Here is a 16,631-nt window from a genome sequence, read left to right as displayed (position 1 = left end):
GAAGTTCTCTCTCCCACACGACACAGCAGGCAATAAGTAAGCCCTGCCCTCCGTTTTGTGAGAAGAAATGTTCTGCGAAGACTCTCAATTGAGTTTCCTGTACAGTTCTGCTTTGCATTAAACTGTGCCTGTGACAAGCATTTTTGAAGTATGTCACCTGCGACTTCTGCGATATTCAACTTAATAATGCCCTGACCTTCGGTTCGTAAATAGCATTTCCATTTGTCATCGTCTTAAGGAGATCAATACAAGGGTAATGAATAAATTTTTTGCCAGCTGAAAAACAAAAAAAATATTGTCGACGCAATGCCGACGCAAAACATTTGAAATGTATCTCACATGAGCAATTTTAATGAAGGTGGGTATTTAATAGAAATACATTTTAACGCGGAAGAACAATTATGTATTGGGTAAAGTTTGGGTAAGGGATTACTCTAAAATAGCTCAGTTCTGGCGTGTGTACGAAGTAGAACAAGGCGTGTGATAAAGAGCACTCCCGAATTTCACATGGCATGTGCGGAGGCGTGCGCGTGTGATCGCACGCCATTCATGACCAAGACTGGATTACCCAATATGAAATATTATTACAAAGGTTAACACGAGCAGGCAATAACACAAGTTGACAAGGCATAGTGTGAATGAAACTGAAGTTTTATGGAAATTGTTTTGCTAAATCTGGTAAGAGAATGAAAAGATGTGACACTAAGAATCCAAAAAATAAATTCCGATAAAATTACTGTGGATCACTTTAGAAAAAGTGAAAATCAAAAATTGGATCAATATTCAACCTGACCATATTGTGATCAACATTATCGTATTATTAAAGTATATTAATAGTCTAGTGGCTATCGGCACTGCATTGAGATCTTTTTTTTGTACCCAGGATGTAGGCCTATGCAAGTAAAATCATTTTTACAACTTATATTTTCTGTAAAAGATGTAAAGCAAACAAAAACATTGGGTAGCTGTCAGTGCTGACTGACTGACAATTCATGGTAAAGAGTAGTTAGAAATTTTAGACTCTGGGCAACAAAAACAATAGTATTTTTTTACCATGTTAAGTTGTATAAATACTTTTTTAGGTACCAAAAATATAAATAAATATACGTTAACAAGAAACTACCTGATGTGTAATGGGAAATTTACTTCGGTTACTAACTGGACCCAGTGAACCTGATTCGAAAGATATATTTTTAGACTTTGAAAGTAAGTATGTACATTTTTTCACGTTGCAACAGGCTTCTTCAGATAGATTTGGGTACACATGCAGCAGAAAGCACATGTCATCTGTTTTTGGTGTGCTTTCATGTTTGCTACGTTAGTTAACCTCTTATAAAATTTGTGATATTAATAGCACACCTTAACCAATTTGTGTGTGTGCAGGGGTGTGGACACACTATCTAACACCTCCCCTTAAAAGGCATTCACATGAATGGAATAAGGGCTCTTGAGAAATTTATCATAATAACTTCTAAGATCTTGCATAAAACCTAACGTTCCTTCCTGTACAACTGGTTGTGCTGTGATAAACTTGTGATAAACTGTGATAATAAATTGTGATAAACTATTTTATCAAGAGTCCTTGATAAAATAGTTTATCACAATTTTATGTGGTTGTTCATAACTCTCCTCTCCTAAAAAGATTCAGATAGGCATTCTAGGCTATTAATGCAGATCCCACACTTCCCAACATGCATGCACGCACACCCACACAAAGATTAATACTTTTATGTAAGCAAAGACTATTAAAGATTTTTTAAGACATATACAATGCCCCAACACAATTCAAAATCAGGCCCATAAAAAAACAGCGATAAGGATAGAGCATCCTGAGCAAGGCTGGTTATGTCCACATACACAATCCTAAATTAATAAAAATTTGAAGTTTAAAAAATGTCAGGGGACGATTTAACCAGTGAATCCCAAGGACTGGAGGCTTTGTAGCTCTCATCTTGAGTTAAAATAAATTGTTATTTTTACCTATTACCTGTTACTTATTTAATAGGCTTGTTTTTACTTGTGGTTGCACTGAAATATAATAAATGTTGATGAAAAATATGACTTGTGCAAAAAAAAAAGACATATAAAAAGACATAAACGAGTCAACAAACCCAATTTAATTTAATTTAATGAAAGCTTTCAGCCATAACTTCAGCCATGTTGAGTCATAATACAAATTTGTTAACATATAACCTGCAATTTATAGAAAATGTAACACAAAATGACTTCCTAATTTGGACAAGTCATTATCACACTTCAACATACACACGAATGCTGTATTCCATAAAGAGTTATAAAGAAACTTCTCAAATAAGTACAATGGAGTTAATGATATATTCCTATTGAGAGATGGTTTGTATCTATAAATCATGAGACTCTCCTTAATTTCGAAAAGGAAATTTTGTGCCAATGTTTTGACAAGGATGTCGTTGAACGATGCCATACTATAAGAGAATAGATGATCTTTAACAGCAGTAGACTGAGTGCTATTGACACGCTTAACCAAAACTGGTGACACTATTCAGAAGCTCTCACTTACAAATGTGGGTTAGTTTTGTCAAGATAAGTAGCATTGCAACTACTACACTTAAATGACATTCGATAGAAGAGCTTTAGGAACACGATCTTTGAATTTAAAGAACCATGACAAACCAACTTGTGATGTAAAATCACTTTAAGACTACAGGCTGGAAGAGATTTGTTAAAAAAGTTAACCAATGGAAAAGATTTATTAAAAAATTTAACCATTCTAGTTCGAAGTTGTAGAGATAATGTACCTAAATATGGTAAAAATAAAATAATTGTTGCTTTTCTACAGTAAGCCGTTTAGGAAAAAAGATTTTAATGTAATCTAAAAATGTTTTAATACACTTGTCAATAAAACAATCAGCATATTGGTTCCTACGTAAAACAACCTTAAGTTTTTTAACCTAAAATCTCAAAATTAGAACAAATACAAAATATACGATGTAATTAAGTAAATATGAGGCCATGTTTGTATTCAACAGCAATAAAGCTGTTAAAGTTAGAATAAATGCATTGTGTTTTTGATAGCTTTTGACTTCCTGTAATTTACATTTAAATATTAAAAAAATTAAATATTTGTATCTTTTTCTGTCAAATTCAGCTATAGTAAAATGGCAGAAAAGATGTGTATATTTTCCACATTGGACCACACCCATATTAGTTTGCAGGAACTTTTCTTTTTCTGATCGCAAGTAGATCGCTTACTTAGATTAATTAACATATGTGATTCCGTTTTAGAACTAGGCCCATATAACTTGTGTGTAGTTTTTTTGATAAAACCTTCAGCTTTCCATTTGGCTTAATGAATTTTGTGCAAAATATAAATACAATGCATTTAGCCAGAAAAGCATTCATTCACGCTGAATGTTCAGAATAAGTAAGATGAGCATCGTGACACAAATTATGAACAGCATATGTTAACATTTACCAAGATTATTACATTTTTTAAACAAGGTTTGAGTGTATTTATTGGCCAAAATTAACTGGCTATAGAAAGGGAATGTAAAAAGTAATAGCTCTTTTTTGTCTACTAAGAAAAAATTTCAAAAAAAATCAAAAAAAAAAATCAAAAAAAATTTTTTAGGATCAAGTGACTAAAAAACTTGAATTTATTTTCTTTGAAAAAGCGGAAATTTCAAGTTTAAGCTCAAAAATAAATACGAAGGAATCAAGTTGTAACCTTAAAATTCAAGCATAATTTAGGCAAATGAGAGGCCAAACAAACAAAAAAAAAATCAGAAAAAAATCTTTTCTACATCTCAAATAAATGCCGCTCAAGTAAAAGAAAAGCCAGAAAAATTCTCAATATGTTGTAAAATAAAAAAAATGACATATAAACTTAATAAAAACTAGAAACTTAACTACAACTTCATTTTGTTCACTGTCTCTTTCTTCAGTGTCTTCACTAACTTCACGTCTTTAAATCTCTAGGATAGAGGTTCAAAGTTTTCCTCTACCTCACTTTCATACTCCCAATAACATACAGAATCACTTTCCCTCTCCAAAACGATGTCTGAGCTATCACTTCTAAGGACAACATCTAGAATCTCGGTAATGTCTGTGTAAATACCTTTAGCAGCAATTGCTCAACTAGTCAATGGCCTAAGATATCAATCCTATTCTCATGCTGAGTGCTAAGCAGAAAAATAGATTCACACTTTTATAGTCTTTTAAAGTCTCAATCTTGATTTAACAATTCTGTACAACGATTATTTGATGTTATGATTTAAACTAACGTTTATGCTGAATATAACACTAAGTCATCTTAACTATCCACTCATCCACGCCTAATTCTGCAGGCAAAATTGGCTAAATACTTTTTCTGAGACTGCCTAATAAAAAATATTGTATTCTTATACCACACCCTAGAGCAAAGCCGAATTGCATTCTATCTATACCAATTTTTACTCTAAGTAACTTTCAATCACTTTTTAATAACTTTTGTTACATAAATTCTCTATAACTACTTCTTTCTAAGGCATCGTCCTAGCTCTACTACGTTTGGCTGTCAGTCACTCAGGATAACAACTTCCTTTATAATCTGATTGGTAAAACTTGTGATAACCTCAACAACACCACTGCAACCTTATCAATCTTCATTTTCTAATAGCGTTCACTACCCATTCTGTCTTAATGTGCAAAGCTGGCCCCTTTATGGTATCATCAAACAAATTATCTTATCCCAATAAACCTCAGTGTTAAGTAACCTTTTTAAATAACTTTGCCAAGCAACTTTTTTCTCTTCTCTATTCTAGCCAAGACACCTTTAATCATTACAGCATACAGTATCTAGAAGATTTGGCGCTAAAAAATAAATTTTAGAAATTAGTCATTTTCTCACTTGCAATGTACATACACATTTAATAAGCATTATAAATCTTTAGTGGAGTTCAGTTGTATATTGCACAGATTTTCGGAGGCGTGAGCAGCAGATCCTTCGCATTGCCAAACTGATGACACGTCTTGTTGCCTGAGATGCCATGCAGGGGAGACAATTTTGAGGAGTATACCATCCTGGACCTCTTTTTAATACATTAAACAAATGATAACACATTTATTTCCTTTAGTTTATATATTTGTCATTTAATAAACAATCTTCAACAATAATCTCTATGGTGTTTTTACATTTGAATGATTAATTCATTATGCAATCAAAGAATAAAAGCAAAAAACTGGCAAAAAAGCGAAAGAAATAATTCCACAGGTGTTTCATTATGTCAGCCTAGGACGGCATTTACAATGGCATTACACAATGCCATTATTGATTCCAGACACTAATATTACACACACTTCTCACATATAACACCTTATTAGTCTTCTTGATTTGTCTTGCTGTCTTGAGTACCTCATTTATTAGTATAATTAATATAATGTTTGCATCCTTCACCATCTTTTTGTCTGAATTTCTCACTAGGAAGTTATCTTTCTGTTTCTGGGGATCGCCTGACTAATATGTTATCAGCTTGCTCTGCCTCCTACTGAAGGTTGTGTGGCAAACCAATTGCCATTTCAAACACAAGCCGTCACCACCTTTTCTTATGTCTGCTCTAAAATCTGTAGTCTTCATACACATCTCTATAACCTTCAGATGACTTCCCAACATGACCATTAAAGTCATTGTCTACCTGGACAAGTTTACTATCTCCAAACCTTGATGTAACTACTATCAAATTAAGCTGAGAACTCAACTTATTGAAATGAAGATGTTTAACAAAATTTACCTAGTGTCCCTTTTGATGTGTTTGTGTTTTAGTTTTCAGGTGGCGAGGTGTCTCACCAATTAAACTTAAAAATAATTTGAGAGAATTTAATACCTTTTTATCACCCTTTTTTTAAATTGTATTTTATAATTATTAGGGAACAGAGGTGTAGAAAGTTTTTTATTTAATTTTCCGTTTAGACCCAGAGAACAAAATTATACAAAATCATAAAAAAAAGAATTTTTGGAAAATAATGTATTTTGAGCAAAATACAAGCATTTAAAATTTTCAATTTTTGAGTACAAAGTTTATTTTTTCACAAAATAGGTGTGTATTGGTAGTGTCGTTTTAATGAAATTATATATCACATGGAAGCTAAACAAGCTGTGTCATTTCATCTTTCTACTGTTATATGTATATTATCAATTTATTATGTATAAATATGCCTCAGGATCAACATATCAAAGTTTCCAGTCACCTACTAGCTTAGCTGTTCTTATTTTTGTTGATTTACATACTTGCTAAAAGTATAATACGGGTAGCCCACACAACAATGACGTCATATCTATTGAAATTTTAAATTTCTTTTTTCAACATTTCTGTTATTGTCACATTATACTATTTTATTGTAACTAAAAAAAATAAGAAAAAAGTTTTGACTTCTGTTCCCCTTTAATCTGAAGATGAATAATCACATAAATCTACCTAATGATTTTTATTATTAAATTAACTTTGGAGCTTTCGAATTTTAATTTTTTCATTTAGAAAGCTTATCAGGTTAATGTGATTATAAAATTGTCACATAAAAACATAATAAGTTGGTCATTTCTTTTCCTATTAAATAATGTTTTTGAGTATTTAAAGTTCTTTATCAAAAAAGCAAACAACTCAAAAATGAATAATGATAATAAAAAGCAAGATTATCTGCATCATTAAATGTCTCCTTTTGGATATTTTGTATAGGGCTACTCAAAATGTAAGATTATTTTAATATTAGAAATTATGAATATCATAGGAAGTGAACCTAATTCATCAGAAGGCCTTGCAAATTTTAGAATTTGCACAGCAATGCCGCCTTGTGTACATCTTTGTGTGCGCACAATTATTTACTCATAAAACTTAGTTTTACCATGAATTATTGCATTTTTGGCTTTCTGCAATCATGTTTTGGTAGTACTATAAACTATAACGTTATTCCCTTTCACATGGTTTATAAAGTTTAAAACAGCCTTAATTTACTTTAAAATTCTGTAGGGTAACTAACCTTATGCTTGTTGAAGTGTATATGCAAGTGCATCATATATGCACACTTATACCATGGAAGCAAAATAGAGGTGTACTGACTGTTACGAGACCTCTAATGACTGTACAACTAAAGAATTTTATAATAGTAAGTAAGTAACAGAAAAATGTTCTTGGGGATTCCATCCTAATGGTTGGTTCTTTTTCCCCTCCGACTGTAAATATGTAGATGGCTCTACATGGGCTGACAACACTACATTTAAAGTTTGCCAAAGTCGGAGTTCGAACCTGAAACTTTATAATTGATTACAAGCCGAATGCGCTACCACTATGCCATCTCCACCAATAGTATAAGTTTTTAAATCCCCCGATATAAGGGTGATCTTTTAATACTTTTCTTTATCACGTAGATGCAAAACCCACTCCTGAAGAGCAAGAAGTATGGGAAGTAGTTAATACAGTGCTGGAAAATTCTTCAAAAGTGTTAACAGATTTAGAGAATTATCAAGGTGCTAGTGAAGAGATACGTGTGGTAGGCGAATATTTTGCTTCTGTTTCTGTGTGTAGTATTGAAATTATTGAGAAATTCTAACTTTAAAAACATGATTTTTAATTATTTATATACAACAGGAATTTTCTTTGCAGTTGTGTTTGTAGGACTATATAAGTTTATCCTCAGAAAATATCATTTTACTACTTCAGAATAACCATTTTGTAAATAACTCACAAAATAACATTTGGTTGGTTGGTAGCATTTGTCCCAGAAAATAACAACTGGATCAGTTACATTCGTGATGTAAACATTTACTGATTCAAACTTATAGTAAAATGAGGTTTAGTTGTGCAAGTAGAGATGGTTACTGTCACCTAGAAAATCCCAAAGGCACTTAAATTTTCATTACAATCCTGTTCAAAAACTTGATTGCTGGGTTAACCTATAAGTTAATATGCTTCAAATATATTAATCATTGTAAATATTGTTATTTTAAATTAGTTATTTATTTCGCAGTTATATGCAACAGGTTTGAATAGAAATTACGACGATTGCACTTATTCACAAAAACTGTGTCAAGCTCTGAGATGGTAGTATTATTTTTGAGTATTATCTGGGTGGCAACACTTGATTCTGTGGAAAGCCTGTTGATTTTATGTTGCAAAAAAGTTTCTTGTTAAATGTTTGGCATTGCAACACAATGGCAAGGCATTAAACTGCATTTAAATAATCAATTGCATTGTACCTTTAAGTTTGAGGACTTGGAAACATGTGAAAATAACCAACAACATCTCCAGCAAATGTAGCTAGGAGAGCAAAATTGGGTCAATTCCCTTAAACTTGGTTAAATTATATTGCGTATCAGCAGGTCATTGCCGAAAACATCAAAAATCAAACGAAAATTCTTTTTCATTGTTTTTTTTGCCTAAACGGATTTTTCGCCGGCTTATTGACTGGTGTTGAAAGTAAGCTTGATAAATTTGATTTCAAATCATAAATGTTAACTCATGAAATTTCACTAAAATATATTAAACAAAACTTTTAATATTTAATATAAATGTTTTTATAGTAAATTTTTAGGTAGTTAGTTTTATTTAAGCACTGCTAAGAAAAACTCAGGACAATCAGGAGCAAGCACAATGTTAAATTCATGTTAAGAGTTTTCCACCAATTTGTATTTTAACTTATTAATCTATATTTTATCTACAGGCCATCGGCAATCCTCGGAGCGATGAGTTGCAAGAAGTTGCATGGAATGCTGTCTTACCTTTGGTTGCTAAACTAAAATCATTTTACGAATTTTCAATAGAACTAGGTAAATGGGAACGACTTTTTGTTTTACACCAATCTAAACTTGTTGAAAATTATTTATATCTTTTAATATAGTAAGTTGTCTTATTTTAAAATAATTGTGCTCTGCATACAAAATGGTTCAACTTTAGAATCGGTCGTTCCACAGCTTCTGTACGCTCTCTGTGTTGGTGGCAATGGAGCAGAAACTCAACTAGCAAATAAACAGGCTCTTGCAAAACAGTTTGCGGAAATATTGCACTTTACACTGAAATTTGATGATTTAAAGGTAACCTGCACATTAAGCGTTTATTGTCTCATCATTGCACCTAATTGCAGATGGTCCTATTTTTAGTTTTAATGTATTCAACTCTGCTTTGTACTAAATTTGAATTTCTTGTTAGTTCATGTATATCATTATTTTTCTTTTCAAGAATATAAAACTTAATTTACAGGAACTTTCAACTTGTAAAATTTTGAAAACAGTAAATGTGCAAGTTGACAGGCTTCTAACTAAAATATATGAATTTTTGAAGAAACTTCATCAGCATTAAGAAATACCCAGGGTTAACTCCAGAAGTCTGTTACATAATTGTTATTAACGTGTACGTATTTACCAACCTGTTTAGATGACGAATCCAAACATCCAAAATGATTTTAGCTACTATAGAAGAACTCTGAGTAGAAAGAGGATGGCCAGTGAAGTAAGATATTATAAATTTCTCCACCCTTACGGAACCTATGTTATCATTTTTATTCTATTATGTTCTATTATGTTAGAATGAGGGGGAAAACGATCAAGCCCAAGTAACGACTGAAATGGCCAATAGGATGTCTTTATTTTATGCTTATCCTACTCCTTTATTGAAATCTTTGAGTGATGCTACATCAAAATTTGTGTCGGAGGTATCTTTTACATAAATACTATTTTTTTCCTTTTCTTCGACTTTGTTGCAACCAACTTTTTATTGCTTTTAGAACAAAAGTTTACCAATTGAAAATACTACGAATATGTTGAGTACACTTTGCACATTATGCCGTGTTATGGTTGAAAATAAGTGAGTATTTCTTTTTCTTGGGATATAGATGAAAATAAGTGAGTATTTCTTTTTCTTGGGATATAGATGAAAATAAGTGATGATTTTCTTTTTGTTGGGGTATAGATGAAAATAAGTGAATAGTTTCTTTTTGTTGGGATATAGATGAAAATAAGTGAGTATTTTCTTTTCTTGGGGTATAGATGAAAATAAGTGAATAGTTTCTTTTTGTTGGGATATAGATGAACATAAGTGAGTATTTTCTTTTTGTTGGGATATAGATGAAAATAAGTGAGTATTTTCTTTTCTTGGGGTATAGATGAAAATAAGTGAATAGTTTCTTTTTGTTGGGATATAGATGAAAATAAGTGAATAGTTTCTTTTTGTTGGGAATGGATGAAAATGAGTGACTACTTCTTTTTGTTGGGATATGGATGAAAGTTAGTGACTATTTCTTTTTGTTGGGATATGGATGAAAGTGAGTGACTATTTCTTTTTGCTGGGATATGGTTGAAAATGAGTGACTATTTCTTTTTGTTGGGATATGGATGAAAGTGAGTGACTATTTCTTTTTGCTGGAATATGGTTGAAAATGAGTGACTATTTCTTTTTGTTGGGATATGGATGAAAGTGAGTGACTATTTCTTTTTGCTGGGATATGGTTGAAAATGAGTGACTATTTCTTTTTGTTGGGATATGGTTGAAAATGAGTGACTACTTCTTTTTGCTGGGATATGGTTGAAAATGGGTGACTACTTCTTTTTGCTGGGATATGGTTGAAAATGAGTGACTATTTCTTTTTGTTGGGATATGGATGAAAGTGAGTGACTATTTCTTTTTGCTGGGATATGGTTGAAAATGAGTGACTATTTCTTTTTGTTGGGATATGGATGAAAGTGAGTGACTATTTCTTTTTGCTGGGATATGGTTGAAAATGAGTGACTATTTCTTTTTGTTGGGATATGGTTGAAAATGAGTGACTATTTCTTTTTGTTGGGATATGGTTGAAAATGAGTGACTACTTCTTTTTGCTGGGATATGGTTGAAAATGGGTGACTACTTCTTTTTGCTGGGATATGGATGAAAGTGAGTGACTACTTCTTTTTGCTGGGATATGGATTAAAATGAGTGACTATTTCTTTTTGCTGGGATATGGTTGAAAATGGGTGACTACTTTTTTTTGCTTGGGTATGGATGAACATGGGTGACTACTTTTTTTTGCTTGGGTATGGATGAAAATGGGTGACTATTTCTTTTTGTTGGGATATGGATGAAAGTTAGTGACTATTTCTTTTTGTTGGGATATGGATGAAAATGAGTGACTATTTCTTTTTGTTGGGATGTGGTTGAAAATGAGTGACTATTTCTTTTTGTTGGGATATGGATGAAAGTGAGTGACAATTTCTTTTTGTTGGGATATGGATGAAAGTGAGTGACTATTTCTTTTTGTTGGGATATTGATGAAAGTTGTATATGTTTAATAAATCTTTAATACTTTTTTCTTTTAGGGAAATATATAACAAATTTGAAAACGACGAAACAAAATTATTTGTTTTAAGTGTCATGGTATGTTTTTTTAGTTTGTTGTCATTGCTAATAACCACCTTATTATTGTTGTCAACAAACTTGACAGTTGGGCTTCATTACGTCATGCTTAATCATTTTACAAAAGTCCACTTTTCTTGCGGAATGTTTTGATCGTGGAAACCCTCTGTCATTAATATTTTTTTCTTTTTGTGAAGAGGTTGCGGCCATGCTGTTGTGTCATCAAATTACATGAATGGATTGGAATTTTAGTTTGCTTTAAGTAGTAATAATAGACAATTTGTGTGTAACTGGACTTTGACGCTGAATCAAAAAAATGAAAACATGGCACAGATTATTTTTAACAGTTTATGTTGAACCACCAAAAACGTTTAGGCTAGGGACAGGAATCTGTCCAGGAGAGAGGAGAGGGGAGTGGTAGGGAGCCTCCACACCAACTTATCTTAACTCTGACCTTACAAAGTAAAACTCGAGTATTAAATTCTGTTTTTTTTCAATCTTACTTTTTGCTGAATGGTTAGTTTTATAATAATTCTTAATCTCCTTATTTATCCAAGAAATCATTTTTTAATTAACTTATTTAACTTACTGTTTACTTATTCATTTAAGGTTGGTGTGATCATATTATACGACCATGTACATCCTGTTGGAGCATTCTCCAAAACATCCATTGATGTATGTTCATTCAACTTTGTTAGGCTTTCCAAAGTAAAAAATAATGCTGAACTGTAGCTTCGTAAAGATGTCATCTTTTAGAAGGAATATTTTTTACTTTAAGACCCTTTCAACAAGACTTGTTTGAGTTTTATTTTATTACTAATAATAACAGAACAACATAAGACCTCCCAATTTGAAAAATTGAATGAAATTTTTTTGTTGATATAAATTTCTACACATTAAATATTTGAAGAATTGTTTTGATCCCTTATAAAGTGATCCAATAAAAACAAAAAAAAGGTATTTTATTAACTTTTTTATTAAGGATATAGTAAGCCACTTTTGTAACATGTTTACTGTACTTGTTTTCTTTGTAAATAGCTGGAGAAATTTCTGAAAGTCTGTTAAATTTTCTATCGATACAGTAATTTTCCATTTTTAAATAAAATTTGACTATTACATTTTAACCTAGTTTTTTTAAAAAAAGAAAATGTTCAAAAAGCTTGTGTAATTATACAAGACAAAAAGACTTCTTTTTTTGAAAAATTATCTAGTTTTTTTTTTTAATCTCATTATATTATAAATTCCTCGTTTTCATGTAAATTGTAGGGATAGGAAAAAAGTATCTATAGCTATATTTTATAACTTTATAATAATAGCCATCGTGTGTCTCTTTGTCTGTCTGTTACGGAAACACGGAATGCAAAATATAAAGGACAGGCGACCCCGTGGGTTTATTCATAGGTTGACGACTACTCTCTATAATAATAGCCGCTGTGTGTCTCGCGAAATGGTAACTGCACTAGCGAGAATCACGAAATGCGGTAAATAAAGGACGGGCCAACTTGTGGATTTATTCTAGGGCCACCGACCGTTTATAAAAAATTTAGGTTAACATAACAAAGTTTCTGTAAATGTAATTGATATTTTTGTGTATTTTTATAGATGAGAGCTGTAATAAAAGTTTTGAAAGATCAGCCTCATGGAACAGTAGATGGACTTTTTAACGCTCTCAGGTAGGTCGGATTCAAGCTCACCTCCTACAAAAAAAAATTTCAGGAAACTTGTCCGGGAGTCTTTTTTGACACATTATAGCGAATACGTGACGTTATGCATAATTGCAACACTTCTAAGTTCAAAATCTTCAGAACAAATCAAGATCTATTTAAAAACGTAGCTAAGTTTTTTAAAATAACGAATTGATTTTGCAAAGAGATTTGCAAGTTGTCTAGAAATTGATATAAAGTTGATCACATTTTTTGCATCACATTTTCATGTCATGAAAATGTGATGCAAAAGCCCCCGGACGTTCGGAGCCTCGGGGCTTATCTGCTAATCAGGAAAAGCTATGCTGCATACATGAGGAAATCATATTATTTACATTCGAAACAATTGCAAAAGCAAAATGGAAAAAAAAAATTTTTTTTATTCCTTAGCGGACGCAAGTAGTTTCCGTAGTTGGTGACAAGTGTAAGGAAATTTTTTGGAAAAATATTTTTAATGATACGAAAAGTCAACAAATGTCCTTACTGATATTTAAAAACAATCTGGAGATGCCAGGAGCACTGTGAAATCCTCCCCTGTCCGCATGAGGTTAAAAATGATCATATAAAATTAGCTTTTGTTTAATCCACACATGCGTAAATAATATTTTCCGTAAAAATGTGGAATACTACTGTTAGTGTTTTTCTGTGAAGAAAATGAACCTTCAATTTCGCTGTGTTTTTAGGACATCCCCTACTTTTTCTTTCATTACTAATGTCGTTGTTTCTGAAATAATTTTTCTATTTTTCAAATGGGAGTCGTGAAATTTTACACGTTTTGCCCGCACACAACATGAAAACAAGAAGGATGCCACGACTGAAGTCACAATGCGATGAAACAGTTTCATTTTCGAAGTTGCTAAAATATATTACAAAAAAAACTTTCTTTTTAAAAATTTTTATTTTACGGAAAGTTTTAAAACTTTTTCTCGCGTTTTTGTGCCAGAGGCATTTTTTTAATTTTTTTTTTTTTTGGAGTTTACATATAGCTGAACTATCCTTCTCTGGTGTAATCTTTACATAACAAAGGGTTTCAGTGGCAGTAGTTGCCTCATTTATTCCAATTAAATTCACTGAATAAAAGGCGTTGGAATGACACTGAAGTTTGTCGTTCTCATCAGGGACCTTATCAAGTTGTTAGTAGTTAATAAAAAACCCGAAACGTGCACATTCGCTACGTCAATTAATGTCTCGATTGTTCAGCCGTTATTTGCTCACCTGTTTGTTTTCTATTGTATTATCACGAAAGAAAACATAAACGATTTCCATAATGGCATGTAAACAAAACAGGTGCTCACGCACTGTTATTTTTTCACGCTTAAAAAGTCTGTCTGCTAGATCAGGGTAAGGTCGAGTGAATTTGCTGGAATATAAGGAAACAAGCTTTTGCGTAACCAATACAACCATAGCGACAATACTTGTCTCTTTTTTTGCTCTAGACCTTCGATGTCTGTCCTGATTTTTGTGATTGTGACCCTGCATTTTTTAATGTGCTCTATTAAAAATATCAAAAAAAGAAAAGAAAAAATGATGAGTTCAGTGTACTAGACTAAAGTAATACTGTGAATATCATTTCTTCCTCCATGCGCTTTATTCGGAATTTTTGTTTGATTACATTTTTTTAATATTATTATTTTTATAGGTATACCACAAAACACTTAAATGACGAAACCACGCCCAAAAATATTCGTATGTTACTGGCATAATTACTGCGAACTTGTATATTTAACAGAATGAAGCACTAATTGAAAGGACGTTCCAACGTTAGCAAAAGAGATAATGATGATTCAGCCAAAAACACATACAGAAAAACCTAAACGTCGTATTCGAAAATTAACATGTGAATTTTTTTGAAAGAATTATTTCATATTTTTAGTCCGTTTGTTTTAATACTTTTTTTGTTTTTTTGTTGTTTTGTTTTTTTTAATCAAGGAGTAAGCTCTTTGTAGAATTCGATATAATAAATTATAGAAATTATATTTTTGCCTCTTTTGTTTATACAGGGTGTCTACTACAGTACTCTCGCGTTATATGGGACACTAATAGGATCGTAAAAACTCGTCTGACTTAGCGAATATCTCACTTTACCGAATCTCCTGCTAACTGAGACTTTTTCAAAAAGTTTTTAAATGCCCCACTTATCGAGCTTTTTTCACTTTCGTGTATTTTTTGGTAATTAATTTTGAATTTAGTTTTGACATCCCTTCACAGTTCGTGGCTTTTAGACAGCAACAAAAAAGTTTTTTTTAACTCGATTAGCAGTGAATTGCATTGATGTCCCACGTAACCAGTTTTTTGCGAAAGGGACCGCAAAAGTAGTCCACGTGTAACTAAAGTCCCATTTATCCGGGAACTCACTTACCCGAAGTATTTTTCCTTGGACTTAGTAAGGAAGTTCAAGGGATTGAGAAATCTTGACCAACTTCTCCAGGGTCCGTCTCAACGCGAGTGTACTGAACTCCTTGTTTGTTTTTTAGCGCTAGGTTCCCTTTCCTTTTTTTTTCCTCCTAGGAACTTCTGTTTTTTGTCGTACGAATTTACTCTTGTCAAGAGATTTCTAGAAAATTCCAGAATTTACTTTTTGAAAATGACTGGCCATTCTGTATGGTGTAACACGGGTTTACCCTCTCATCTAAATTGCGTTTCCTCTCGTATTATAAGCAGATCAAACCAGCTAACGATTTCCGTGAGAACCTAATTGTAGAAAATGAGCTGTGAATAAGCTCGCTTCTGCTCAATCGGCTATTTGGATTAATGATGTACTCTCAGTTGAAGTTAAAAAATTATAATATTGTATAAATGAATCATGTTTGCTGTCTTTTACATTTTGAATTCCTCTGGTCGCCGAAATATGGCTTTTCCATCCTTCGTCCCTTTTTATCACTTTTTGGACAAACAGGGACTTGGAATTTCGCGTTAACAAAAGTGTGAGGGGTCGGGGTTGCCCCTGGGGCCTTCAGGGTCGTTTTTCTGCTTGCTTTAGCAAAACCATTTTGCTTTCGACTATGATAAGATGAGGTTATTAATTATTTGGCAGCTATAATTTCGGATAAAAAAATGTAATTCGAATGATGTGACTGTATGATTAAAAAATATTGCGTCCTGCTTTTTGAAATTCAGTCTTGATGTAGCACTTCACTTCGATTTCAGGTTTTTACGAGATCAGATTTAAATATATGAATCTGAAGTATTAATGGAAGGGTGTTTAAAATTTAAGAACATGGTCAGTCTGAATTACAATCCAAGTAAATCTGGACATCGTTTCCCTATTTTTATGTCGAAATATCTAATTCCGAAAGAAACACAAAAAAGAACATTCGAGTTTAATAACATTTCGGATAGAAAATCCACAACTTGTTATAATTTTTGTTGTTCATTGCTGCCTCGCTTGCCCAATTTTTTGTGCATAGTTATTATTATTTGGGACTTTGTTTACTTTTTAAGCTTTATTCAAAATCTTGTCTCTGTTCTGTTTTCATGTTATTTGTTCATACAAAATGAACAAACACATGACGTCATAAAGTTTTCGTTTCAATTGTTGTTCATATCATAATGTTATTATCTACACAAAGCTTGTGCAAACAGCAGCTGATGTGAT

General features: G+C 32.2%; 1 protein-coding gene across 1 annotated transcript; it reads left to right on the top strand.

The window, feature by feature from the left end:
• The first annotated feature begins 1,055 nt into the window (after window positions 1–1,055).
• Window positions 1,056–15,012, top strand: LOC130654231 (CYFIP-related Rac1 interactor B-like). The gene is made up of 11 exons (XM_057456779.1): window positions 1,056–1,206; window positions 7,379–7,500; window positions 8,671–8,776; window positions 8,904–9,040; window positions 9,381–9,455; window positions 9,532–9,657; window positions 9,730–9,809; window positions 11,297–11,354; window positions 11,943–12,008; window positions 12,936–13,006; window positions 14,676–15,012. Exons 1-11 carry the CDS (start codon window positions 1,134–1,136, stop codon window positions 14,737–14,739), a joined length of 978 nt encoding a protein of 325 aa, XP_057312762.1. The 5' UTR covers window positions 1,056–1,133; the 3' UTR covers window positions 14,740–15,012.
• Window positions 15,013–16,631: the final 1,619 nt, after the last annotated feature.

This window comes from Hydractinia symbiolongicarpus, chromosome 8 (genome assembly GCF_029227915.1).
Source record: "Hydractinia symbiolongicarpus strain clone_291-10 chromosome 8, HSymV2.1, whole genome shotgun sequence".
Classification (NCBI taxonomy): Eukaryota; Metazoa; Cnidaria; class Hydrozoa; order Anthoathecata; family Hydractiniidae; genus Hydractinia; species Hydractinia symbiolongicarpus.
Note: the sequence above shows the minus strand (reverse complement) of the source record. Positions and strands in the feature narration are given on the sequence as shown.

Excerpts from the sequence above, each read along its gene's own strand:
- LOC130654231 (XM_057456779.1), top strand. The coding sequence starts at position 1,134 with ATGGGAAATTTACTTCGGTTACTAACTGGACCCAGTGAACCTGATTCG. Across the intron at positions 1,207-7,378 it reads TATATTTTTAGACTTTGAAA|ATGCAAAACCCACTCCTGAA; the intron begins GTAAGTATGTAC and ends TTTATCACGTAG. Across the intron at positions 13,007-14,675 it reads GGACTTTTTAACGCTCTCAG|GTATACCACAAAACACTTAA; the intron begins GTAGGTCGGATT and ends TTATTTTTATAG.